Source organism: Hippoglossus hippoglossus, chromosome 24 (genome assembly GCF_009819705.1).
Source record: "Hippoglossus hippoglossus isolate fHipHip1 chromosome 24, fHipHip1.pri, whole genome shotgun sequence".
In the NCBI taxonomy this organism is placed as follows: domain Eukaryota; kingdom Metazoa; phylum Chordata; class Actinopteri; order Pleuronectiformes; family Pleuronectidae; genus Hippoglossus; species Hippoglossus hippoglossus.
In genome coordinates this window covers 7,668,075-7,695,048 of record NC_047174.1, presented here as the reverse complement: position 1 = coordinate 7,695,048, position 26,974 = coordinate 7,668,075, and the positions used below count along the sequence as shown (strand labels likewise).

General features: G+C 43.7%; 2 protein-coding genes across 6 annotated transcripts in view; one reads left to right on the top strand and one right to left on the bottom strand.

Annotated features, from left to right (window-relative positions):
* The window catches only part of akap12b (A kinase (PRKA) anchor protein 12b), a 45,125-nt gene extending 29,017 nt beyond the window's left edge, over positions 1-16,108 (top strand). Inside the window, exons 3-5 of one of the 5 annotated variants that reach the window (XR_004613209.1) lie at positions 8,192-12,352; positions 13,634-13,695; positions 13,792-16,108. Coding sequence is in view for 2 of the 5 variants with exons in the window: in XM_034579174.1 (XP_034435065.1) it covers positions 3,752-3,776; positions 8,192-12,348 (4,182 nt within the window). In the remaining 3 variants the exon portion in view is untranslated. Of the gene's footprint in view, positions 1-3,474; positions 3,777-8,191; positions 12,353-13,633; positions 13,756-13,791 lie in introns of those variants that run through there. The other 4 variants (XR_004613208.1, XR_004613207.1, XM_034579174.1 and 1 more) reach the window with 4 other exon arrangements.
* Positions 16,109-17,357: 1,249 nt separating this feature from the next.
* On the bottom strand, positions 17,358-24,859 carry zbtb2b (zinc finger and BTB domain containing 2b). The gene is made up of 3 exons (XM_034580046.1): positions 24,521-24,859; positions 21,425-21,605; positions 17,358-20,894 (listed from the first exon to the last, which is right to left on the bottom strand). The coding sequence occupies exons 2-3, from the start codon at positions 21,595-21,597 to the stop codon at positions 19,484-19,486; spliced, it is 1,584 nt and encodes a 527-aa protein (XP_034435937.1). The 5' UTR covers positions 21,598-21,605; positions 24,521-24,859; the 3' UTR covers positions 17,358-19,483.
* Positions 24,860-26,974: the final 2,115 nt, after the last annotated feature.

Genomic DNA, 26,974 nt, shown 5'->3' with positions numbered 1-26,974 from the left:
TAGACGCACCTCTTTAGGTTGTAGGACTTTAACTCGACAGCTTAGAAGACAAACAATAACAGAGGCAGACATACTTCATCTCCGATTTCATTGTAGTCAGTTTGCGTGCAAGACAATTTAGATTTTTATGGACCTCCCCTCTCAGTGCTGAAAGCTGTAAACATGACCCCCCCCCCCCCCCATTGTTTTAGAGCAATAATAAACAAAAGATGGTCACGAAATCCTCGAATGTGAGACCTCACCGCCACAGTCATCATCTCATAGCGTGACATCACGTCATCTGAATCTGAACAAGAAAAGGCGGAAGGGTTTGTGGACACGCCGTGCGGGGTACAGAATGAGGCATAACTCGAGGAAACGTGCAAAGGGAAGAGGAAACGGCGACGTCAAGAAAAGACCGGTTCCCTGTCCGACATTCTTAACCAGCCATCCCTCCGGCCCACACACAGACCGGAGGAGGGGTGGGATGGGGGCTCGTGAGGACAGAGGATTGAGGAGGAGAAAGTGGTGGAGCCGCGGAGGGATTAAAGAAGACTGGAGTGTGGATTCGGGGGAGAAAAAAGGACAGTGTGAAAGGAGGAGAAACATTTTTTTTAAATGGACAAGAAAGGAGAAGTACTGGAGGAAGAATCTCTCTGATCTCCTGCGTTTTCACACATCACTCACATCCCTCGTTTCCCTTTCCTCCAATTATTTCAACATCATCCCATCCAGTTCTTGGAAGAGGAGGAGGAGGGGCTTTCTCCTCTGCTGTCCGATGATGTCATGCGCTTCTTTACAGGCCACCAAAAGGCGGCCCTGCGCAGCACCCCCACCCCCCACCCGCCCCACTATTCAAGACCCCTCCTCAAACATTCCTGAACTCAGGCATGTTTTCTGATTTATCCAGATATGTGGGGCGTCACCCCCACAGACTTGGCCCTGGGTTGTGCAGACGCAAGTCAACAGACGCAGTTTAAAGATATGAAATACATTACAGTTTACTGAGTGTTGTGACCAGAGTTTGTTTCATTCAAGTGACCATTTATCTAATAAAAGAAAAAACACTAGGATGGCACTCGTTGGAGCGGCTGCCAAGGAGAGACCCTTAAATTCAATCAAATTGCAAACACTCATAAATATCAGTCCTCTAATTATGCCAGATTTTTTCTCATCCAGATCCATGAATTATTCCCTGGGAATCAATTGATCTACTGACGGAAAGCAAATCGATAACTACAGTTATCAACTAAAGTCTGTGGTGCCGTCTTCTCAAATCTGAATATTTCATGATATTCCTTGTTACATATGATAGCAAACTGAATATTAGTATTTGGTTTTGGTCTGTGGTTCTGGAAAACCAGACATTTCAATACTCATACCATATTTTCTAATTTATGACAAGGTTCTGTGAATTTAAACAACCTTTTATTTTCAGGGTTTGAGATGTAAATGAAATTAGCACTGAAACCAAGAGAAGATAAAGAGAAGAAACACATTTATGGGAGTGAAGAGAATTACTCTACTTGTTTATTTGGTGTTTATTTCACAGTAATAAATGAATCTATCATCCAGAGGAAATATTTTAATCTTTCACACTTAACAATGAAGATCTAAACAGGTAAACAGTCGATTATTATTATTATTACACTGGATGAATTCAGACCTGGTCTTCACATAGGATGTCTGTATTTCTATGATATGTGATTTATATGTGATATTTTATGAGAATAGCCGCCTTGTCCTGTAATTACTGGGAACTTCATTGCTATAATATTTCCCATATAACTCAGTGTAGCCTGAGGCTTTGTATGTGCCTGAATTAAAACCCCTCTGTATGTATGGAATGTGACTGATGTGCATGAGTCATATGAAGGAAGTTGGGCGGGAAACAGGAAGATGCGGGCCGACCCAGCCAAGATACTCTCATCCAACCTTTAAATTCCCCTCAGTCTGACTCACTGTCCACTCAGCTCAATGCTGTGCTCGTCTCATTGTGAAGAGAAAGTGCAAATGTAGTGAACCTGACATGAGTCACATCCAAAAACCGAGAAGCGGCATGTCAGGGTGAAATTCTTTGTAAATGAGTGTGATCACATGAATGAGTCTTTCATGATGCAGCCATGGGATTTAACTTTTAAAGTTAAGAGTATTCTCGCAATGTGTATTTATGCCTAATTCTCTCTTAACATAAGAAAAGCAAGATTTCATTTCCCTGGGAACTTCTCCTGAACGTGTCTCATTAGATCTGCGACTGTATCTTCTGTCCCTCCGAACCCCTCCGCTCCTTCTCCTCCTCCGCCAGCTCTGATAAAAAAAAACCATGAAGCTCTCCATTCATGGCCAAAGACCTTGGTATTCACGCCCGTTTCCATTCAGTGGATCTGAAGAGACTCACAGGAAGTGGTGTCGGATAAAGAGAAAATCCGATTATTTGTTCTCGGATGTGTTTTTTGTCTCGATCGGTGTTTTCTCGTTTTGCCCTGATTTGATTTGAAATGATGATGTTTGGTTGGGTTTGAGGTTCAAACGCTGCTGGAACACACTGAAACTTTTGCCGATTAGATTTGTTGAATAACATTTTAAAGCACAACACACTCCCAGTGTTGGGTGAGGGGGGCCGCGCTCAGACGCTACTTGATTACTGCTGTTATCACCTATTTGGGAGCCTTCTATATGGAACTCACACATTCCTCTGGGACAATGCTAACGTGTGACAGATCTGATTATCCTGGTATGTACCTGAGGATTTATCTGCATTCCTCCTGGCCCCTCCACCCCCCGAGACAAAAGCTGAATTAAATGTGTCTGCACTGGAGTAATTGAGAGGGGCTCATTAACATTCAGAGGGAGCAGGCGGCAACGCGATGGCACCCCCGTTCTGAGGTCCTTGGTATGAACCACTCTTCAAACAGTTTCTGGATGGTGCTTCTCTATTAATTTCACTTTAAACGGATACAAATCACCCATTTCCAATTAAGAACAAATGGAGAGTTTTGTGTCCAAATGAAATCGTGAAATTCCCTCTTGCTCGCCAGTTTCAACATTCCTCTACATGACTAGTGACATAAGATATGGGGGAAAGCCTGGTCAAGGAAGAGAAAAGGTGGATAGAAGAGTGGTCTCCAGTTGCCTTTAAAAGAGGACACATTTGGATATTAAGGCCAGGAGGGGGGGGGGGGGGGGGGGGGGACAGTAGAGACCCCCATCATGTGAAAGATCACATGATGAGCTCCAGTCATCCCTGGGTTGGAGGTCTGAGGGAGAGCGAGTCGGAGAAGGAAGGAGGAGGATGGTGGGGGTAGGGGGGTGTCTGTGTGTGTGTGTTTGTGTGTGTGTGTGTGTGTGTGTGTGTGTGAGGCAGGGGAGGGGGGGGGGGGGGGGGGGTTTGCTCATTCAGAACAGCTGAAGAAAGGAGAGGGAGGTGGGAGGCATGAGGGAGGCAGGGGTGGTCCCAACATGACATGTGTGTCAGTCTGTTGAAATGTGTGTGGAGCCCTCCTCTCTGGTCATACTGACCGAGAAGCGCTGGAAGAGAGAGGGAGACACTCAGAGAAGAAGAGAAAGAGAGACACACAGCTTCTGCACCTCAGAGTTTCAGGAGTTAAGACGGAGCCGAGCAGATCTCACATTTTGAAGAGCGTGCAGACGAGTGAAGGGAAACAGTAAAGACAGTAAATACAATACTTTAAAAAAAGATTTATATTTTTTTTAACCTTTTTTATTTTAGAATTTTTTTTTTTTGGAGGAAGGCTTTTTGGTCGTTTTACAAATGCTTGGAACAATTACTCTAACAGGTAAGCAAAAAGGGCCTCATCCCAAACTTTTAACCCTGCGGTGATCTGTCCAACATGAATGCAAACTTTGTGGCTGCTTGTGCCAGTTCAATTTAGAATCTGGCCTTTTCGTCATTTCTGTGGCTTTAAATCTTTTCTTTAGATAAACGTAGGAAAAACAAAACCAAAAGCAACTGTTTTCTGCTCACATGAGTGAGTGCAGCCGGAGGCATTGTTGTCCTGAGGGTGTGGTTACTCATTGTGGTTTGTGGATGTTCCGGCACGAGAGAGGGATTTCAGTTGGAGGTGGTTTTGCTTTGACCACCAGAGACTCATTGTGGAAGAAAATGTGTGAAATCATATATATTTATTGTCGTTTTGTTCAATTTCATTCAATTTAAACTGGTTTTTAAATTCTGTTTTTGAGCCTCGATCATCAAGTGGTAATTCATCATTCTCCCTCCATCACCAGTGGTTTCGTATGAACTCTGAATCATCCCATTTTTCAGTAGCCCTGTAGTAAAAGAAAAAAATGTTTATCCACTGCACAAACTTTTCCTGTCACGTAACCGCCGTCTCCGCCTTAGACAAACTTCAGAGTGAACTTTTGGGGGGGGGTTTACATCCCACAAAGCCTCCTTTGGTGGGAAAAGAATTTCACACGGTGACAGCTGCCCCGATAGAAATATACATGAGCCACCAATTCACAGAAATATTTTTCAAAGCCTCTTTTTAGCTCGTCCGTCCGAACCAGCTCCCATGCATCCCGTCATGTGAAGTATTTCATTAGATTAGAGTGGGATCCTAATTCCCAGTGGGCTTATTCAGTTTAGAGGGATAGAGAAGGAGGGAGGAGAGAGAGAGAGAGAGGGGCGTATGGAATTAATTACATGCCAAGACCAATTCTTCTTCAGGCCTTATAACTGGGAGTGATGGTTGAAATGGAGCAGGGGTTTTGGGGGTGTCTTGCTCGACCCGCAGGTTTTGGTTTCGGTGAATGAGTGGAATACCAGAGCTTTATCGTTTACACATAAACAAACAGGTTTTCTGTGAGCACGCCGCTGCAGCAGACTCTGGCTCGGTGTGAGTTAGATAACAGAGGTATTTGGGTGTTGGATGTGCAGAGGAGACCCCCCCAACCCCCCCACCCGGAGCCAAGGAGACACTTCGACCACACCTTTGATGCAGAGAGAGGGGGGGGGGGTGGTGGTGGTTGGGGGGGGGGGGGGGGGGGGGGGTCAGTGGAAGGGGTCCTGTTGGGGGAGGGTGAGGTGGTCTGGGGGGGTGTTGTGTCTCCTTGCCCTCTTTTTTTTTGACCGACATCTTTTGTTTCAAGGGCTTCTGCTCCAGACGACAATAATCATAACAGGGATTTGCATTAATTTGGGGCAAAGTGTGTAAACAACAGGAAGAATGGCTGGCATTCAACACGCACACGCACACGCACACGCACACACAGCCACATCAGAAATCTGAGCTCACTGGGGTAGATTTACAACAATTGTTTGAGGGTTTTTTTGGCTGCGGTGATGATATTTAATGCGAGGGCATCACCTTACCAAATGCCTTTCACACCCGTAAACAAAGCCTGTCTTCACCACAGAGAGACGCATCCCAGCTATGAATGTGTGTGTGTGTGTGTCTCAGATATGTAACACCCTCTAAAGTGAGTTAGGGCTGCAGCCTCAGGGCAGAAACCCCCTCCCACCACCCTATCCCTCCATCTCCTTAACTGTCCCCTGCTCACCCCCTGCAGCCTCACCCCTCACGCTCGCATTCTTTCTGGTACAGTCGTTATTCAAAAGACCACCACCCCCCCTACTCTCCTCACATTTACTCCCCCACCCGCCCAAATCAAATGTTAACAGTTGTGTTCGAGGCAGGAAAAAAACCCTCCGGAAAACAAAGATCAAAAAGACTGGGAGAGATTCCAGGAGTGTGTTAAATCAACATGATTCCTGTTTTATTGTCTGTGTAGATACACGTGGCCTCGTCTGGTTTACCAACAGTTTGACCCCTCCCACACACACACACACACACACACACACACACACACACACACACACACACACACACACACACACACACACACACACACACATTCGTCTTCACACACAAATTCTTCAGCGCACCAGAACTACATTGAAATGTGTAATTATATACATAGTTAAGCTGACTTTGGGTCGGCCAATTAAAAGCAGTGGTTTCATATTGGATAACTGTTTGCTTTGTGACTTGTGTTTACACAATGCTTGTGTATTCTTGCCCTGACCCGCTCACTCAACAGTGTGATTCGACAAGTGCCCTTTAAATTAAACACATGTGGGACGGAGCCCCGCTGCCATGTGACACTGATGTATCATATAAGTTACTTGGGCGCGGACTTTTTCCCCAACTTTACATCAGTTTTAAGTAAAAGACGACAAACTCCCAACTGCAGCGTGTCTTGATAATAGGAAAGTCGACCACCCCCCTTTCTTTTATTGTCGGAGGCCAGAGCGGGTTAGAAAGGCCATTGTGTTTGCATGAGTGTGTGCCTTGGGAAGGGGGTGGGTCCACATCCATCCTGCTGTGGTGGAATTTGGGTCAAGGGGATTGGGACTTATTTTAAGGAGGGGTTGCAGGGGCCTGTATTGTTTGGTTTAAATCCTATATGGGCGCAGACGAGACACCGTAACTGAAAAAAATACAAATAAACATTCTTTAAATCCCCTGGCATGTCTGGAGAATCCTAAAATTGTTTTCCCCTAAAGATGGAGTGAGAGGCATAGCTCACATTTCTCAAATCTAAATATATATACAAAACATGGGCGTGCCCCTGTGAGTGGCATTAGCGTATGAAAGAGCTTCTTTATTCCTTCACACAAATTTAGCACAGAATGCTGCTGCAGTGTTCGGCAACAAGTTACTCCCATTGGTCAAGTGAACTTTTAGAGTTTTCTTTACTATAACCTGAAATATTCCGGGAATGTCGTGCAAGTGATTGAGGCTTCGTGTCTATAATTAAGGAGAAGGATGTGGACACTTGTGGCGCAGTTTTGCATTTTTGTGTGTGAGACAAGAACACGTCTTTATTTACAAGCTGAATCTGCCAGGGCGAGAGTAGGAGGTAGTTCCCACAGTGTGCATGGTGGTTTAAGGAGAGCATCTTTGTGTTCCCCAGTGGGTATAATCAGGTAAGCTGATATGTAGTCATTAAAAGTCCTGGGGAATTTGTTTTGAGGGTTTCAGATGTGAGGTTTCCCAGACCTCTAGTGAGAAGTGAGTTAAAAAAAAAGAAAGAAAAGCTTCAGGCACTGGCAGGTCGTCATCCCCCGAGGCCTCCTCCTGTCAAAACACAGATAGACGTGGCATCGTATGTGAATGTGTGGGTTGTATGTGTGGTTTTTGTCTCAAACCACATCTGCTAACAGGCCATTTGTATGACATAATTCTTGTGTTATTTGTGTGACGAACCAAGGAGTCACTCACAATAGTGGAGTTAGACAAGTGTTTCAGTTTGGCCTTCAAAAGGACCAAGTAGTGGGCCACATGATTCAACATTATGGGGTTTTCTGCACACATTGTGTATTTGGACAATAATCCTCAAATTGCCAACAGCATTACTGTCGTTATGCAAGATTTTTCCGTGAATCTCCCTTGGGGGGGATTGCTGTGTTATTTGTGCCAATGCCAAACCTCTGATTGCAATTAAGTGGTCATATGCTTGATAAAATCTGATCTCAGCAAATACTTTCTGTACAACATCTTTGATTATCTGCAGATGGCAAGAAGACTTTCAATAATGATATAACAAAAAAATCCCATTTCTTTGGAATGTAGTTTCTCCTCAGAGTAATGACAGAGATTTTATAAAACACAGCTTTCTTGGTTGATTTGATTTCCTCACTTCATTACATTTGTTAAATTGACTGTTATAAAATCACAGCTGCGGTCAAAGCTTTATTATATGAATATCATGGGAATATTGTTATTGTCCGGAAGCAGATGCAGGAAGTCAATCAATCAATCAATCAATCAAACTTTATTTGTATGGCCCATATTCCCAAATCACAATTGGTCTCATAGGACTTAACAAGGTGCAACATCCTGTGTGCTTAACCCTCAACAAGAGTAAAGAAAAACTTCCAGAAAGAAACGTAGAAACGTCAGAGAGAGCCACATGTGAGGGATCCCTCTCCCAGGACGGACAGGGGTCCAATAGATGCTGCATGTCACTGGACACATCAACAAAATAACTGTATTTACGACACTGATTAGAAGTTACAGTTTGTAACATAATGGAAAAGTGTGTCAATGTTTAAAGTATTTATACATAAGAAAATGTCTGATAGAGATGAAGGGAGCAGCAATGACAAATGAATTGAGGAGTAAATCTTGAATGAGATATCTGATGTGTATCATACTGAACATGCTTTCCTTTCTTGTCGTTTCAGTTGGCCAGCCTGATGCTGTGTCAGTGCCTCAAAAGGAGGAGGCCTCTGAGACCGTGGACACCGCCCAGGATGAAGTAGCCCCTCAAGTGAATGGGGAGAAAGTGGAGAAAGAATCCCCTGATGCCAATGACATCTCCGCTGTTGAGGAGAAGGCAGGGGAGGAGAAGCCTGATGATGCAACTGAAGTGGGCTTCAAGAAGATCTTCCGCTTCGTGGGCTTTAAATTCACACTGAAGAAAGACAAGAGTGAGGAGAAAGACCCTGTGAAGCTACTGATGGTCAAAGATAAGGAAGGAAAAGAGCTCACTGGGACGGATGAACCTACAAAGGAGGAGGAGGCTGTTACTGCTGAGGAGAAGAGCACAGCTGAAGAGAAGGAGACTGACTCGGAGGCAACTACTGTTGAGGCTGAACTCACTGATAAAGCTGAAACCACTGATGCCCCAGCTGGAGACGCTGCAAATGGAGACACTGATGAAGCAGTCAAGGGGGAAGAAGCTGAGAAGGAAGGAGAGGCCAGTCCACCCTCCCAGGAGACCACCCTGACCCTGTCCCCCTTCAGAAAGCTCTTCGGTGGAGGCATCTTCTCTAACCTGCGAAAGAAGGCCAGCATCAAGAAGACAAAGGAGGAGGAAGACAAGGAGGCAGTTGTTGAAGAGGAAGCAGCTAAATCAGAGGAAACTGCTGCAGCAGAGGAGGACAAGGTTGATGCAGAGCTAGGAAACCAGGAGGAGGCACCAGCAACTCCAGAGGAAGACAAATCGGAGCCAAAGGAGGAGGCTCCAGTCACTCCAGAGGAAGTCAAATCAGAGGCAACCCTAGCCTCTGAGGAAACCCCTGCTCCCTCAGCAGGTACCTCTGATGAGACTAAACAAGAAGAGGAAAAAGCAGAGGAGGAGAAGGCTCCAGCAGAGGTGAAGTCTGAGGTGGAGCTCCTCGCATCACAGGAGAAGGTAAAGCCCCAGGGAAGCCCCCTGAAGAAGCTCTTCACTGGTGCCGGCTTGAAGAAACTGTCAACTAAGAAACAGAAGGCCAAGAAAGATGCTGAGAGCAAATTGACTGAGTCTGGCGAGCAGGCGGCTGAGCAGCTTCAGTCATCCACTGAATCAGCAGAGGCTCCTAAAGCCGACAGTGGGCCCTCATCTCCAGAAGAGTCAGGAGAGCATGTCCTTGCTGTGGAGGTGACCCAGAATGAGTCCAGCCAAGAGGGTGATGTTGAAGTTGCCTCTGACGGAGAAAAGAAAAAAGAGGGCATCATCGCCTGGTCCTCCTTCAAGAGACTAGTAACTCCCAAGAAGCTTGTGAAAAGGTCTTCTGAGAGTGATGATGAAGCCACGGGTGAGAAACCAGCAAAGTCAGCCACACTGTCCTCTTCTGAGAGCGCTCCATTAGCAGATAAGAGTGTTGAGGAGGAGGCCACGGAGGAAAAGCCAACTGAGGAAGAGCCAAATACTGAAAACACTGAGAAACTTGTCAGCAGCACCGAAGAGCCCAAAAAGAAAATGGACACCTCAGTCTCCTGGGAGGCCCTCATGTGTATGGGTGGAACCAAAAAGAGGACAAGGAGGACATCTGATTCTGATGATGAGGAGACCAAGATTGAAGAGGAAGCAGCAGCAGTTGTAGAATCAGTTGCAGAAGAGGAAGAGGAGGTCAAACCCGAGGCTGCTGTTGTCACTTCTGCCTCACAAAACACAGAGAGTGAAGGAGAAGAAGTTGTTTCCTCCCCTGAGCCTTTAAGCCCCCCTGAGAGAGAATCTACCTGGGACACACTGAAACGCATGGTTATGTCAAAGAGTAAGCCCAAACTTGATGAAAAACCAGAGGAGAGTGCAAACCAAGTCCAGTCAGACAGTGAAGCCCCAAAGGAAGAGTCATCTTTCTCCTTGAGGAAGTTCTTCCCTGGACGCAGAAAGAAGAAGGTTGAAAAGCAGACCTCCACTGAAGCTGGAGAGGAGGACTCTGACACCCCAGCTGTGGTTCCTCTCTCAGAGTACGATGACCAAGTTGAGGCTAAACAGGAAGCACCAGCTGAAATCCAGACTAACGTGTCTACTGAAGATAGATCCCCTTCATGGATTCCAGCCTCTGTCGAAGAAGCTGATAATAACCACGATCAGCTGAGTGACATCCCAGAGGAGGCAGAGAATGCTGCCACCCCAAAGTCTGTTGACACTGATATTGCAGATGATGAGGACCAGGCTATGCAGACCAACAGTCTTGGTCGCAGGGGTCGTAGGCTGTCCACAGCTGAAATGAAGCCTGTCACTCAGGCTCCAGCTGCAGAGGCCACCCTCGTTCCTCAGGGACCCTTGTCGGGAAACGCCGAGGAGGTTGTGGCGGGTATTGAGGCCCAAATCAGTGAAATTGTATGCCAGACATCTGTGACTGTTGTAGATGTATCAGTAGAGGCAGCTTCTGAAAACATCGAGGATGAACCACCAACTGAGAATGCAGAGGTAACGTCAAATACTATCCTGCAGCCACATACTAGTGAAGAGGCAATGGCTATCTGTACTGGCCTGGGCACAAAGGAGATTGCCAAAGTAGCTCTGGAGAAGCCTGCAACAACCCTCGTTGAGTGCATGGCCGTGGTCCATGATGTCCTGGGCACAGAGGTGTTGTTGGAAGAGAAACCAGCAAGTCCAGAGGAAGTCACAGTTGCGGAAGATGCAGTGTTCATGGCCCAAGTGCAGCAAGTTGAAACCACTGACCTTGAGCCCGCTGTTGAAAATTCCCAGGATGATGTGGAAGGCATTCAGGTTGCCACTGAGAGCTGCGAACCTGAAATTGAGAGGATTGGAGTCGTCACCACTCTTCTGGAGGAGTCTGTTGTCCTTCAGACCACCACAGTGAGCGAGAACTCTCCAAAAGCTGAAGTAGTCAACCCCATTACCCCAACATCTGAGACAGCCATCTGCACCCAGAGCATAGAAGTCATCGAGCCAACTGTAGAGACCAAGGCAGTGAAAATGGACACGGAGCTGCTTGATGCTGCCACCGAGGAAAATGCACCTATCACAGAGGTATTTCAGGTTGTGAATGAGGAGATATCTTTTACCATGTGTAGTACTACAATGACCACCATCACAAAGGAGACTGTCCTATCAAGTGAGGAGGCTCCTGTCATCACAGAAACGGTGGTTGGCATCACCCCGCTCAGTGTGGAGTCTGACCAGGTGGCAAGCTCAGAGGAGGTCACCATAAAGGAGGAAGAGACAGTTGTGGAGACTGTGGAGGCCACTGCCGTTGAGATTGTAAAGCCAGAGAGTCCTGCTGTCGGTGAGCAGGCAACAGAGGAGATGGAGGAAATCCAGGATGATGTGCAGCAGGCCTGTGTGATTGAGGCTCAGAGCCAGGTTATTGCCCAGGCTATCATTCAGGATGCCATAGATAAAGTTTCAGAGACCACACCTGAACCCCAAGAGCCTGCCACCGCCCCATCACCAGTCCAGGCAACAGCAGGAATAGAGGAAGAAATCATAACTGAGAACATTGTCACCGTCGACACCCCTGTCGCTGTCGTCTGTGACATACCAGCACCGAAGTCACCCCCGCAGCTTCATGTTGCCATGGAGGTCATTGACACAATCGCTTTAGAGGTCACAGAGAGCCTTGATGCAAAGGTAGAGGAGGAGGAGAAGAAGGAACAAGTGGAAGAGTTGAAGCAAGCTGTGGAGGTTAAAGTAAGTGAAGAAGAAACGGTTGTAGTGGAAGAAGTCGTAGAGGGTGTCGCAGAGGTGGAGAAGGAAGAGAGCCAAGAGGAGGAGGTGAAACCACAATCAGAGGAATCAGAGGAGAACAAAGAAATAGAGATCCACATTCCAGTCCAGGTGGTCCTGCAGTCAGCACATCTGGTGGAGGAGCCATCGGTGGAAGAAGAGGCCGTGGTAGAGTTTGACAGCAATGGACCAGTGAACAACAACATCAGCGTAGAGCCCACGAGCCCCGCAAGCGTAAAAAAACTCTCAACACTGTCAGAAGAAGCTCAAGTGACGGCGTCAGGAGAGGTCACGGAGGCAGCAGCGGACCAGCCGGAGACGGAGAAGACGACATCAGGGAAGTGCGCCGAGGTGATGGCCCAGGTGATCGAGGTGATTGAGGAGGCCGTGAAGGAGATCGAGCCTGTGTCCACAGAGATCACAGCAGCATCATGAGCAGGTGAGATGGACATTTGCTTTACAACTGTTTTTTCATTTTCTTATATATCACCATGCAGATGATATAAAAACATCTAAACTTAAGTCTTTTATTGTAAAAAAAAACAAAAAACTAAGGAATGATTTTTTTTTTGCTATTTTCAAAATTCCTATGTTGGCCTATCACACAATCTTCTCATAGTGGATTTTTTTGAAACATCAATGGGTCCTACTTTTATTAGGGAGAAGGGGAGGGGACTCGCCCACTAACCAGATGAAAAAGCTTTTGTTCGGGCTACGAGTAACCAGGGGACCTTTGATATCAAAGCAGGAATGCCGCCATTGACCCCTTCTTTTCAGGCCGGGGTCTAGGCAAGGGAAGCGGTGTGTGAGGGGGAGATGAACTTGTGCTGAAAGACTGATTATGATTCCTCCGTTCCCTCCTGCTGTTTTCCTTCTATCAAAGGCTCAGTATGGAGTCAAGAAACCATGTCGAAGTTCGCATTTGTTAGATTCAATTACAAAGCTTCAAAGGGCCGAAGTCGAGGTTGAGCTGCTTTGATTGAATTATATCTTCAATATGAGTGTTGTGATGTTTTAGTTACAGTGACTCACTTTGTTTGATACGACCAATTAAGAGGCGGAAGAAATCAGTTTTTCCGCATTCTTCTTCTTTCTTTTTTTTTATACTTTATTCACTCAATTATTCCATAACGCAAAACAAAATAACACTGTTTGTTGATTATATTATTTGTTAAGTCTGGAGAGGAACAGTCATTGGAGACGATGGCAGGAAAGGGTTAAGCAGCCTAATGGTAGCAATGGTACAGCAACCCACATTAATTTAGTGTGAGATGCATCTCAAATCAAATAAATAAATAAAAATATTCTTGTTAAAAAAAAATATAAAAAATAAATTAAATTTTTGATTTAATGTTTAAATAGAAATAAAATATCAAAAGACCAAAATACAAAATTACAATTCGCACATAATATTTAGAAATCTGTCAATTAAAATGATTAGCGGGTCATAGATTATATTATATTTTTCTGTTAGGATTTACTGAACTAATATTAGTCTGGACATGGTTGTTTCTGGAGTTATTTGACATGACATAATATATGAGCGGAATTCACATGTACTACTGAATACACAAATTGATGATCTGAATGGTAACAAAAACTGATAAACGTATAGTTATATTATTGTCTTCTTATGCTTCTGAATGTGTTGTACATTAGGGATGAAGTGCTGAAGCTTTTGCTTGTTCCTAATGTCTGCTTTTGTGTTGCTCCACCACAGGTGAAGATACTAGACTGATGCCTGGGAGACGCACTGTCTGGACCAGGAAGTGAGTGATAACGGAGAGAGAGAGAGAGAGAACGAGAGAACGAGAGAGAGAGAGAGAGAACGAGAGAGAGAGAGAGAGAGAGAAAGAGAAAGAGAGAGAGAGAGAGAGAGAGAGAGAGAGAGAGAGAGAGAGAGAGAGAAAGAGAGAGAGAGAGAGAGAGAGAGAGGCTGCTCTATGCTGAGACTGGGCCCCGCCCAGAGAGACTGAGTGATGAACAACAGCTCTGCCGTTCTCTCCACCTCCCCTTCCACCCGTACTCCGGCCCCATCCTGCAGACCCCCGTCACGAGGACGCGACGCCACACCCTCGCCCCCTTCACTCACTCTCTCTCACACACACACACTCACGCATGTCCCATGCCTCAGAAGCATCTCCATCTGGCTTGTAATCGGTGTGATGTATGTTCAATGTCTCAGTGACTTTCCATTGCCCTTGCTACATTAGGCGAGAGTCCGCAACCTGGTCTGAGTGTGTCTGTGCATGTGTGTGTGCGCGCGCGTGTGTTTGTATGTGTATAGTAGCGAGAGTGAGATGGTGTCAGAAGGTGAAGAGACGGAGGATTATTATCTTGTGTATTGTATTTATATCTTGAATATTCTTTCATTCACCCCAAAGTCTTTATTTTTCTTTTTTTGTCCCCTTTTGTTATTGTATGGACAGTGTTGCCTGTTTTTAAAATTCCCACATTAAGCTGTGAAGCAGTAGGTCTTCTTTTGAGTAACATTATGACTGTTGACACGGAGAAACATCTGAAAAAAGTAAAATGTACCAAAACAAGTGCGAATATGTTGCATAAAAGTGATTTGTGTACCGCAGCTTTTTTTTCTTTCTGTCATACTCTGAAGATTATTTCAAGCATCTGTAGCATTTATAACTAAACCATGGTACAAGTGTGATGCCACCGAGAGTGAGCGACGATACTGTGTGCAGGGACGAGAACAGAGAGAATGAAGCTATCCACCAGAATTTGCACCACGTGTTTGACTTTTGACACATTCTCTCGTCACACTGTGTTCTTCACTCTGCAGCCTAACAGGACACATAGTAAGCTTAGTGTAGATAAGACAACAAACAAACCACTGCCTGATTTACTGTGAAATAAATATTGTTACACATTGTTCCATGTCATTATACAATAAAATATGATTATAACAACATTTGGTCATGTGGCAGAGGTATTTGCTAAACAATGATACGTTTGGTTTTTTTTTTTTCAACAGAGTCATGCTGGGAAAATACGTGCATGAAAGAAACGGTTACAAAGCAAACCCTGTTCACGTTGTTAAATGGTTTTCTGAGTTATTATGTGACATATGTCTCAGTGGTGTGTGGTAGTTTTATTGAGGTTTAACACCTGTCTTTATGGCGGTATACATTTCTTCATGGAAATACAGTATGTTGACGCCCTCTGTTGCCTCCAAAATGCAGCGCACCCTTCAATATACAGTCATTTGTGTTATTTTGACTTCAACTGTACATGTCAACAAGGGCGATCGAGTATGAACATGGTCTTTGCTCTGCTTAGTCTTATGTCAGAACCTGCTTCGTGTCGTGTTCCCCCAACCCAGCGTGATAGCTCAGGTTCACTGAGAACGCTAGACTCACTGTTGTGGCTTTAGACAGAGACACATAGACTGCATGGTACCATAAATAACAGCAAACGCTATTTAGTTTCCTAATTTAAAAGCCAAATCGAGTTAGGATAAATCAGGGAGTCGTGGTCTTTCCATTGCTCACTGGACTAATTCTATTGTTTAGGTTGCATGCGGTTGAATGCCTAAAGCTCGGCGACAAACCTAATTAATAACTTCATAAGCAAAGTGGTAAATGTTTTAGGACGGTAGAAGATATGAAACATTCCAGTTTAAGCACCAAAACAAACATGTGTTTCAACGGTATTCGTTAAATTTCACAACCATTGTTGACAAAGTTGCTCTGTGTCACGGTGAGTGCTTCTTTCATCCGTTTTATTTTGGAGACTCATAGTTTAATCAGCTTTATGACCAAACCGGAGCAGCACCGGGAAGCACCGACCCCTGTTAGGTCATCACTTCCCTTCACTCTGGCTCCAGAGACGTGACACATCCATGACACGTGCTTTATGTAAAAAAAGAATTAAACAATCGATTTAAAGCAAACTAAAGGATTTCGTTGCATAATGTAAAGCATTCAGTTGTAGGACACCCAGCCACCGTCAGTTTTCCCTGCTTTTTGTAACACTGTGAACCTGTTAACATTTGTACAGATTGTATACCTACTGTATGTACCTAAAATCATATTGTTGTAATATTAACTACAATAACCTGCAGACATTTAGCATATTACTCACGTAGCATGGTCTTAATTGCCTTTTATATTTTCCAAGCTGTTAATAGTAAGGATACAGATTCTTGTCTATATTTCAATCAATAAAGGTAGAGAAAGTTGATGTGTGCTTCGTATTAATTTCCGGATCTTATAATATATTATTCGTCCATTATTTACATCGGGGAAAAAAGATTAAAACCAATTCGTAATGTGTTTTTTTACCCAAAACATTGAATAAATTAAAGGTTTTTGAAGTTATGATGAACTGTAGGTTCAATAATGTATTTGCCAACATCTATAACTCCTCCTGAAGGTATCCAGAATTGGAGGCGAGTGCATAAACACATATGAATGAAAATAAAGTAAATCAGTCTTGAAATAATATCAATAAAGAGAAACAAGAATTGTTGATAGGTGTGTTATCACGAGGAACTTTTCCTGATGCCGTTGTGTTCAGGCAGAGATGAGACCAAAACACACGCAATTATAAAAAAAAAGATCACGTTTTTATTGTTCATTCTTCACTGAAAGAAAAAGGGTTTGTACAGAAGGATTGCTCACATTCCTGAGAACACAGACCGATCACAGTAGATGTCAGATGGGCACTGGGGGGTGGGGGGTTATGTGTGCACTCAGGTATCATGGGTTGGGGTCCTCACTCGTCCTTAAATGATTGATTTGGTTAACAACAGTGGACAGAAAAGACTATTTCACACTCCTCCTCTTCCTGAGATACTGAGATGTTTAAAACACACAAAAGACACAACGTAGACTTGCGTTAGAGACGATCAATCCAATTCAGGGAGGGGGGGGGGCAGCATTTCAATTGGTTCATATAGAAAGCACATGAATTAATTGAGCTCTAAGAAATGAATGTCAGTAGTACAGCATTTCAACAAGACACAAACAAGAATCCTTCTCTGTCAGTTGATATGAAACACTTGTTAGATTATGCTCACAGACATAAGTTATTATTGATTCAACATTAATCTTTGTGAAATACAATGTGTTGAATATTGATTTATATTCCACAGAGAACAGATAGATTTCCCCTTCACCTCAGACCTGAGCAGAGCAAAGAAGAACAGCGCCATCTAGCTAAACACTGGGCTCATTGCATCAGAGCAACAACTTCTCAATACTACAAAATAAAACAAAAACATTGTCGTCATCTTCATTGTCACAAAGCCACTGTTGAGGATGAAACTTTTGTCAGGGTGGAAATGGCTCAAAATAAAAACTGAAAAAAATACAATGCACATTAAATGTACTAGGGATGGGCTTTTTTTTTTTCTAAAATTAAAATAGAATTAAAAAGTGGAAACAGGTACAAAAAATTCAACAAAGGCAAAGTTTTATAATATTTTTAAAGGATTAATGTGATTTTGTGTGGTTCGGTTAATCACTCATCTTTGAAGTTATGTTACGAATCACATTAATAAATTGTGTGAAGTATTAAACTGGTGTCTACTGTAATCCCTGCTGTGTCAGGTAACAAGAGGATATTGAAATGATTGGATTTTATGTAGAAATTTGGAGGACATGACTTTTTGAAATCTAATGGATTGGATAATTGGAAAAAACCCACAAAACAACAAATTTGCACCAAAAAGTGTAATTTTATACTAACTCAACAATTCAGTTTGGAATTTATTTACTTCTGAATGAAACAATAATATTGACAGTTTTACAGACCTGTCGCCAAGGACATTGTGAAATATGACTGATAAAATTATAGAAGTTCACAGATAAATTGCAGATTTGCGACAGAGAAATCAAAACAGATGTTCACTGGTATTATCTCATTTTAAAATTATACTGCTGGAGCTGGATTATCACGCTTAACATGTTTAAACGTGACAAATTATGTAACTGCCTCATCCTTTCGCTTGCTTCACATTTATTGGACATGGATGTAAATATTTTTCACAATTTCCAGTCATCAGTAGTACACAGGAAGTGTCGGTGTTGTCCCAAAGATTAGATGTTGCTGTACGTTTATAATAAATAACACATTTCTATAACACACGTGTCCAGAGACATCACCCTGTTCACGGATTTCTCGCAAACATCATATTAAAACCAACTCTCTGTCACACTGTCACCTTTGCCTGAGTTTAAATGAGACCTCCACACTGAAACAAACTTTATCATATTTTCTCCCATCAATGTTTTGTCCTTTAAAATAAACTACTAATGTTGCAACCACTACATATCCTATCTGATCGGGACAAAGATAAAGAACAAATATAAATGTCAGAAGATTTACATTATTATCCATCTACAATACAGAGCAAGTTTCCCTTTGTACAAAAAAAATGAATAAGGAGGTTAGCAATTAGTAAAAATTTGGCAATGGGAAAAGAATTATCTTTAAAATAGAACTTGTTCTTAAAAGTTTAAACAAAGATAATCCAGCTCAGATTTGACTCATGCCCATCCCTAAAACATACTCTTGTTAAACCAAATGTATTCCTACTTTGAAACCTATTTGTCTACTTATAGATATATACAACTTTGAAATATAATGTATTCTTTGTAAATATAGCGCTGTATACAAAATTAGAAAAGCATGTGAAATGAATTTAGGTTTTTTTTAAGAGTAGATGCAAGCAAATGATAACGCAGTCAACATTGTACAGGATCATCTAGCACCAAGGTATTTGTGGGGGGGGGGGGGGGGGGGGGACATGTTCCTATTTAAGAGTTACGCAACATAACAAGTAAATAAGAAAAGTTGAAATAATCAAGGTTTCTTGTGATTTGACCAACATCTGTTGTGTTTTAATATGTTGCAATCACACAGAATCCAGCCAACCAAACAAAGTTGGTGGTTGCGTTGAAGGGTGTGATTAACTTTCCTAACTCTACATTTCAAGACGTTCATTCTGCTGAGCCAAAACGTAAATGGAAGAGAAATGTACTTTCTCACATCAACACAGATTGTCTCATGCCTGAATATTCTGTGTGCTTTGAGCAGGGATTATAATCTAGACCGGATGTGCAGAATCAGCCGCTGAATACAACCATAGAGAAACAGCTGTCCTGTTCAGCTCGAGTGGGTTTGTTAGAAGTTTCCTCTCCACAAACCTTCCCTCAGCCAACTCATCTCACAACATGCCTTCTCTTCCGGAACTGTCTCCGCTTCCTCTTCCTTTTGTACAGAACGTCTGCGTGTGCAGCCTCTGACTCTAAAACGACGAGAGGAAACACTTTCATCTCCCTTGTTGGGGTTTAGCTTAACATTGAGCCAAATGTGATTTGTATTCACTTTTAGCTTTTCTTTATGATGTGGATGAAGGCCATTAACTTTAAACATTTTCAAACACAGGATCAAATAAACAGAAAAATACTGTACTCAACAAAACCCCCAAAAAACTTTAATTATTAGCATGAGAACCTCCAACATACATACCCTGACTAGCTTTAGCTTACGTATTAACCATAATTTAGAAGATAAACATGTTAAAAAGGACAGAAACACAGTTTTGGCACTACTCTACGAGGATCTCCTCAGTCTTTATGGGTTCTAGCGGGGTGCCAGAGTTGGAAGCATCAGAGCCTTCATCTTTAGACAAATCTTCACGTTGGAGCAGCATTCCTGCGTTTCCCTGAAGTCCCACTAATCCCCCCTGGGTGAAGCACAGGTGCTTGATCACCTCATTGGGGCTGGAGAAGGTGGTCGCACAAATGTTACACTTATAAGGCTTTGATGAGCCCAAGAACATCGCCTCCATCTGGCTGCTGTCGTCTCCTGCGGAGCACAGCTCCATGCTCTGTCGGTCCACCATGGTGTAGGTGTCGGCGCCCTGGTTCAGGCATACGTGGCGGGCTGCCTGGTTGGCCCGGCAGAAGCTCTTGCCACATGCGCTGCATTTGAAGGGCTTTCCCGTGTGGATGTACATGTGTTCGCGCCAGTGGCTCTTCTGGATGAACTTGCGGCCACAGGTGGAGCATTCGTACTTCCGCCGCTTCACCTCGCGGTCCAAGTCGGCGCTCTCCAGGTTGTCGATGTCCGCAATGTCTGACGGAGGGGGTGTGTCTGCCTGATGATTCATTCCCCCCACCCCCCAGCTGGATGTGGACACCTCTGCTCGGGGAGAGTCTGAGTTGGTGCCTGAAACAGGCGTTTGCTCGTTGTCACTGATTATCTCGACCGCTGTACTTGCAGCGGAGGCACTTGACCCTGGCTTGCTTCCCCTAAGGATCCCCTCTACCTCTAACATGCTGTGTTCAACCGACATGACAGGTGAGAGTGCGTTACTGGGCTCAGTCAGGCTCTGCTGAACAGCTAGGCTGTGCTGCAGGAGGTGCTCTCTCAGCAGGCTTCTCTGGGTGAATCGGCTCCTGCACATGTGACAGGAATAATGCTTTCTAAAGGAGGCGTTCCTCTTCATGATGCTGGGCTTCACATGGAGGATGGCATTGGCCAAGGAACCATGTCCAGTCAGCATGCTGGCTCCCCCCTCCTCACCATCAGGCTTAGCACAACTGGTCGAGGCCTCCATGTCTATGGGCGAGGAAACCAGCTTGGATGGCGAGGAGTTGCCGTACGAAGCTGTGGCCGCCGACGTGGATGGAAACTTCCCCTCTGACATGAGCTGATCGACATCTAAGGGAGAGGAGAGCTGCCGTCGAGAGGCAAGTCTGGCTGACAGCGCCACCTGCTGGTCAGAGATCTGGATGCCATAGAGGGAGGTGGAGAGGTTGATGCTTTGCTCGCGTTGTGAATACACTGACTGGCTTGCCTCCTGCAGGAGTGGGTAGGCGTGCAGGAATCGGACTCCCTGCTCCAGCCGTGCAGGGTCTATCAGCTGGGGAGCAAGCTTGCCCGTGTACATCAGGTTGAGGAGGTAGCTGAAGATGTCTGGTTGGATGTCAGCAGCCTTTAGGCGCACACAGTCACTGAGAAGCAAACACCTTAGAGTTAAATAGTGACAAAAGATGTGGAAGGTTTTTATAATAAATGATTAGAATCAGTATCAGCGATGGTGGATGCTGCAGGTCTCGGCCAATAAAAAACAAAACAGAAAAGTGAGCGCTCCTCTTTATCTACTGTATGAAGAACACATAATGAAGTCACTGGACATTGAGTTTTACAAATGTACACGTGAATAAATCTGTTTGGATGCACTGAGCTCAGTTGGGGAAACAATCACCCCATGTTGTCTGATCTGTTTTAACTTTAATGCCTTTATAGACCATCTCAATCCAATCCACTAATTTGAATAATGACATTAGGTGTTGGATTGTAACTCTAAAAAGGTTTAGATACAGTCCAGCGTCTTTATGTTTGACAGCATGAGTTTCTATGATATTTCTGTGTCATCTGTAGTTTTGGCATCAAAATTTGGAGTTGAGTTTTCTTTAATAGTGCTTTTTAACTTGATACCAAACCCGAGTCTCATATAAGTGTTGCTGAATTCCTCCTGTACCTGTCCTGGTGAATGAAGAGCATCCTGAAGTAGTTGGAGAAGGCAGCGAGGACGGCTTTGTGGGCTTTGAAGAAGACATCTCCGATAGCCACAGTGCAGTCGCACAGGAAGCCAAACTCCCTCTGAGCGTTAAGCTGCTGCAGCAGGATAAGACCATGGTTGGCCAACTCCATTCTTCAACCTGCACAAAGACGCACACACACACACGTAGGCAGCAGTGAGTTTCCTGTCTGGAAGGAGACCGGTTTATTGTGACCACAAAGGGTCGGGCTGACAGGGGTGATCTAACGACCTTGTAAAGGCGAACTTAACACAATGGTGGAGAATCATTTTTGACATTAGAGACAATTTGTCTAACTTTTAACCTCGTAGAAAATAATGCAGATTAGTGGTATGGCGACGGAAAACTTAAACATCTGGATCTGCTTTGTTCATTGTATCGTACCAGTGAGCATTTGGAGATGTTCTGCAATGTTAGTTAAGAGTTACAACAAGTTATATGTGAGGTCATTTTTTCCAGGACATACGACAGTGAGATATTCTTGTTCTGAATATTTTTAAGAGCATATTAGCAAACAGATGATTACCACAGTTGTCAGGCTGCTTCCTGTACAAGCCGCCTCACCACTTAAGAAACCAGCTTTGTTCCTCTTATAACAATTTCCAGAAGATAATTATCCCATAAGTCCTGGGATGGATAGGATGAACACACAGCCATAGAAATATGATGTGTAATAAATAATAACAATATAGTAATTGAATAATTTATCATGTCAATGTCAAATTTCTAGAGCAAGGTTATGGGAAAATCTATCTGTATAAACCTCTAATGTGTCATTTGTCCCTGTTGCTTTGATATAAATAGACTTCACCATCAGGGTATTACAGCTGCAGAGGATGGCCACTAAATGTTAATGAGACACTGACGCTTAAAGCAGAGTTCATTATCTGTGCAGCTCGATGTCCTGATGCACTGAAAACACCACTTTGCAGGGAACTGATGAAGCCAGAACCCTCCATGTTCGATCTCGGAGCCTAAGAGCTCCACACTGGAGACCAGTGAAATGGGCGGGGTTGACCTCAAAGGTCACTGGAGGACTACGAGGCCTTCGGGCCATCACATGATCGGGGTTATGGGTGTCGGCACACATTCCTAAGGCAGAACTGGTTCGACCCCCTTCCAGTGGAGAATGGAAACAGGACGGGTGGATCTCAGCAGGGTCGGCCTCCTCTCTCAGCCCCACACGGGCAGAGAAATGTGTAAAGACAGAGGGCGACGACTTCATCGACCCATTTACCTCTGATGGATCATCATTTTGCAGCCCTGCATTCCTCTGCTGTGTATCAACACAGTCAAAAAGCTCACTACACATGTGTATTCCATCAGGGAGGTCAGAGGGCAAAGATGCTTGCGCTGCAGGAGATGGATAGGTTTCAGCATCATGTGGAAGGCGGTAAAGCAGCAGCACTAAAGATGTACAACAGCCACCAGCCCGGCTAAAGTCATCCACAACTTCAATATACACTCAGTTGTCAGTTTATATGGGACACCTAGCTACAAATAACACAGCAATAAAGCCCACATTCATTATATTCACTAGAAACTATTGTTAGAGTCCTTTAGTTATTTGTATGGCCATCTTGGGGGCTGTAGTTAGTAGTACAGCTAAAGTGTAGTGTGTTACACTTATCTGATTGATCAACAACTATTTTGATCATAAAATAGTTTCATTCCTCTTTCAAACAAATGTGTTCACACTCCTTGGTTTCTTTGTCAGACAAAACCAGCAACGATGATTGAGAACAGAACAGCTAAGCAAGGCAATAACTGGCAGAGGGATTGATAATACGACTAATAATAACAACTCTATGAATGTTACAACTATCTAAACACAACAGACCTTTCTAGTTCTAACAAGAACTGACCATCAGGAGGATTTACTGACTGAGTTGCAGTCCCCTTTAACTCTCCTCACGAGGAACTCAGACAATCTCCATTACCTATCATCCCACATTTAAATACTTCAAATATACACCTTTAAGCTGCAGCCCCTGAGTGATCAAAAGGCTTCAGTTAAGTATTACCCAAGAAACCAAGTCACGGAGCGTCCGACATGATTACAAATATGTGCTCGAGTGTCACAATTATTTTTAACGATGAATATGTTTGTTTGGTGGATCTGTGTTTGATTGGTAAAGGGTAGCAGACTCATGATATATGGAATGAACCTAAACTGCATACGTTTGAATTTGATATAATCCGTTAGTCAGATTGTCTGATTCCAGACTTTGGAAATATGAGGAATATGCAAAGACTGATAGATTCACGTGTGAAGCTGTGATCTCTATTGGTAAATCTGCAGATGTGTGGCTCCTATTATTCCTTCACATAGATGTTATTTGAAATAATTTATAAAGTACTTGTAATGCTACAACTTCTGCTTATATATGCAGACTTCTGCAATCCAATGTAGAAAGGGCCCTGTTCTTTGAGAGACACACACACACACACACACACACACACACACACACACACACACACACACACAACTAAGTATCGATCAGGCGCAATCGGCCCCGTTTGAAATCACATGATCAAGTTAGCCACAGCACCACGCGCTGATCAATACTAACTTGTTTGCAAGCGCTAAGCCCCGCCCCTGCATGTAGACACGTGGAACGCTCACTTCCGTAGTGAGACTTTCTGTTATTCACCGTTTAAAAAAAACAAAACCCCCGAATGAGCGCGGAGCGGGTGCGGGACGTAAACACGCTTCGGGAATACGACGGTGCGGCGACGCGAGCAGAGAAAAACAGCAGCGGAGCGTAAACAGGCTTTTTTCTATTTAACGACGCAGGGAGCGCGCCGGCACCGACCGTCGGTTGCTAGTGCTAGCGGGAGAAAACGGAGGGAGGGGGGCGCGCGCACACACACACACACACAGGGAGGGAGGGAGAGAGAGGCGCGGGGGATGGTCACAAACGCGTTTCCTTTAACTTCCACCGTGACGGTTACAGTTAGCGACAAAAAGCGCACACAAGTCGCCGAATAACGCAAACCGACCGGCGGGTTGTGTTCGCTAACGGCGGCCGTACCTGCTTCTCCGTGGAGATCCGTGGAGCGTCGCCGCCGTGTGTAGGGGTTTTGTCACCGGGGACTCGTCCGTCCTCTCTGGGCTCGCAGCAGCAGCTTGTACCGCTCCTCCTCGCGAACGCAGCATTCGTCGGCGGCGGAGAGGGTCGTCCGTCCGTCGGTGTTTTCCGGTTTAGGGGTTTTACGTTACAATCACATGACTGAGGGTTGGAGGAGAAAAAAAAAAAAAAAAGCCCAAAAAAGAAACAGCCGTTGAGCAGAGGGCGGAGGAGTGAACGTTAGATCCGCTCCCGGAGCGTCGTGACCGCCGGTGAACATTAGAAACTCAAACGACATCTTTAATTCTGCGGGAGTTCCCTTTACTGAAATAACAGTTTACGAGGGTTTATTCTTTACTTTTAAACTTTACAGGAAGGCCTCTTGTATTTCCTCTTAGCTGCGTTTTCAAACAATACTTCAAATTGCTTTTTAGTTTGAGTTAGTTTTAGAAACACGAATATAAAAAAAAAAAACATCACTTTTATAGGAAATTATACATTTTTATTATTAATAATAAAGGACTTTTTCCATCTATGAATTCTTCATGAGTAATAAATAAGCAGCAGTCACGCAAGAGTTGTTTGATATGTAGACAAAAATTACAATTTTACAAAATGAGGTTTAAATCACAATTAAAAATGTTTTATTTCAACAAGATTTGATATCAGAGAAAATCTACATCTGTATTGATATATGTATAACTTTTATTTATTTAAAAGGGAGAGTGTAGATTCATTATAATGAGCACAATTGTTCATATAAATGTACCAGAGTCTGCAGTCCCAGGCAGGTTGATGTTAAAAAGAGAAACAAAGAATAGAGAACAAACTTACATATATAAAAATTATGTGTGTGTATTTATATCTTTTTATTGCTGTATATGCTATAGCTTTGTTTTCATCTATTATTTGTATATTTTGTTAAGGCACATCTGTACTTTGATATTTCTTTCAATAAACAAAAAAATGTGACCACAATATTAGATAAATTGATTATTTAACAATCTATACATCTATAAACGTTTGCTGTAAATGTTATAAAATATGAAGGATAGGTCAATAATAGAGTTTATATTTGTAAAGTTTACTTTTTTAATTTCTTCAGCTTTGATCTATGAAGTTAGACTCATTTTCAAGCACCTGTTTAAATGAATGGGTATAATGGCAGAGAGCTGAGTGATGCTAGTAGTGAAAACTGACTTTTTCCTCAAAGGCTGTTACTGTCATCAACACCAGTGCACAGTAACCTGTGTTCCCCCTCGCACACCTTCCCCAGGACCTGCATATAAATTCCCAGTGGTAAACATTAGCATAGACCTTCTGTGGATTTAATAACCTTTAATAACCCAGTCACACCAACAGCAAACATCATATCTGTGGCCCGTTGCTTTTGCGTGAAAGAGGTAATTAGCCCTGCTTATTACAGCGATTATTTTGTGATTGCAACAAAAGCTTGCCTGTCGAAATAGTCTAAGGAAAATGTCTACGGGAAAACCATAATGAAAATAAGTAATTACCAGTAAAGGGAAGGAGTGGGGATCTTGGAAACAAGAGCTCCACCACATGCTGGCTCGACACGTAAAGGGACCTTTTTTCTCCAATGCACTTTGGAGTCACGTCAATATTTCGTCATCAGATTTTGTCATCAGTGGATGTCCTTCCAGTGTAAACACAGTTTTTCTCCCCCCCCCCAGGCCAGTCATTACAGAGTTGCATTTCAGCCTTAGGACAGAGAGTCCACAGAAGGGCCATGACTAAAGCAAGTTGTAGCTCTCTGACGGTGCTTGTTGGTTGGGCAGACAGAGGGTGGGTGAGAGTGTGTAAAACGAGAGGGAAGACATGGGAGGGGACAGACATGTGGACAGGACCTGGGGACCTTTAAGTCCCTGTGCCGTCAACAAACGGCTAGATCTGATCCTGTCCTTAACGTTTGCTGAAATTAATTAGATAATAGAAGGTGAGAACAAAATGTTTCACAAACAAAACACTGATTGAGACCAGTGGTAGATGTTTTCACACAGCAAAGCAAAACATGTTTACTTTGCTGAAAAGGCCACAGCAGGGGCTTATTGAAAGAGCTCTCACCAGTAATATCAATACATTCTGTGATAACCTTCCAACTTCCGGGAAATCCTTCTCTCTTATACCCCCCTCATCTCTCTCTGGTTTCACTCTTCTCAGAACAGCTCATTCAAAAGAGACTCAGGCTAGACTTTCACATGACTGCCCTGCCACAAATTTCCATTTAATTGATTTTTCCTGCAACAATGCATATTCAAATCCATCAGCACAAACTGCGTGAAATTGCTTATAAAGAACTGCAGTGAGACCAGCGTCTGATTTGGTTGATCCTGACGTCAGTGCACGATTTCAAGCGACTTCTCACGCACGACATATTCAGTCCTTCATATGAAATGC

What these genes read in the sequence shown, in the direction of transcription:
- zbtb2b (XM_034580046.1), bottom strand. Translation starts at nt 21,597, where the DNA reads ATGGAGTTGGCCAACCATGGTCTTATCCTGCTGCAGCAGCTTAACGCT. An exon ending in CTCTTCATTCACCAGGACAG is followed by an intron (nt 20,895 to 21,424) that starts GTACAGGAGGAA and finishes TTTGCTTCTCAG; the next exon opens with TGACTGTGTGCGCCTAAAGG.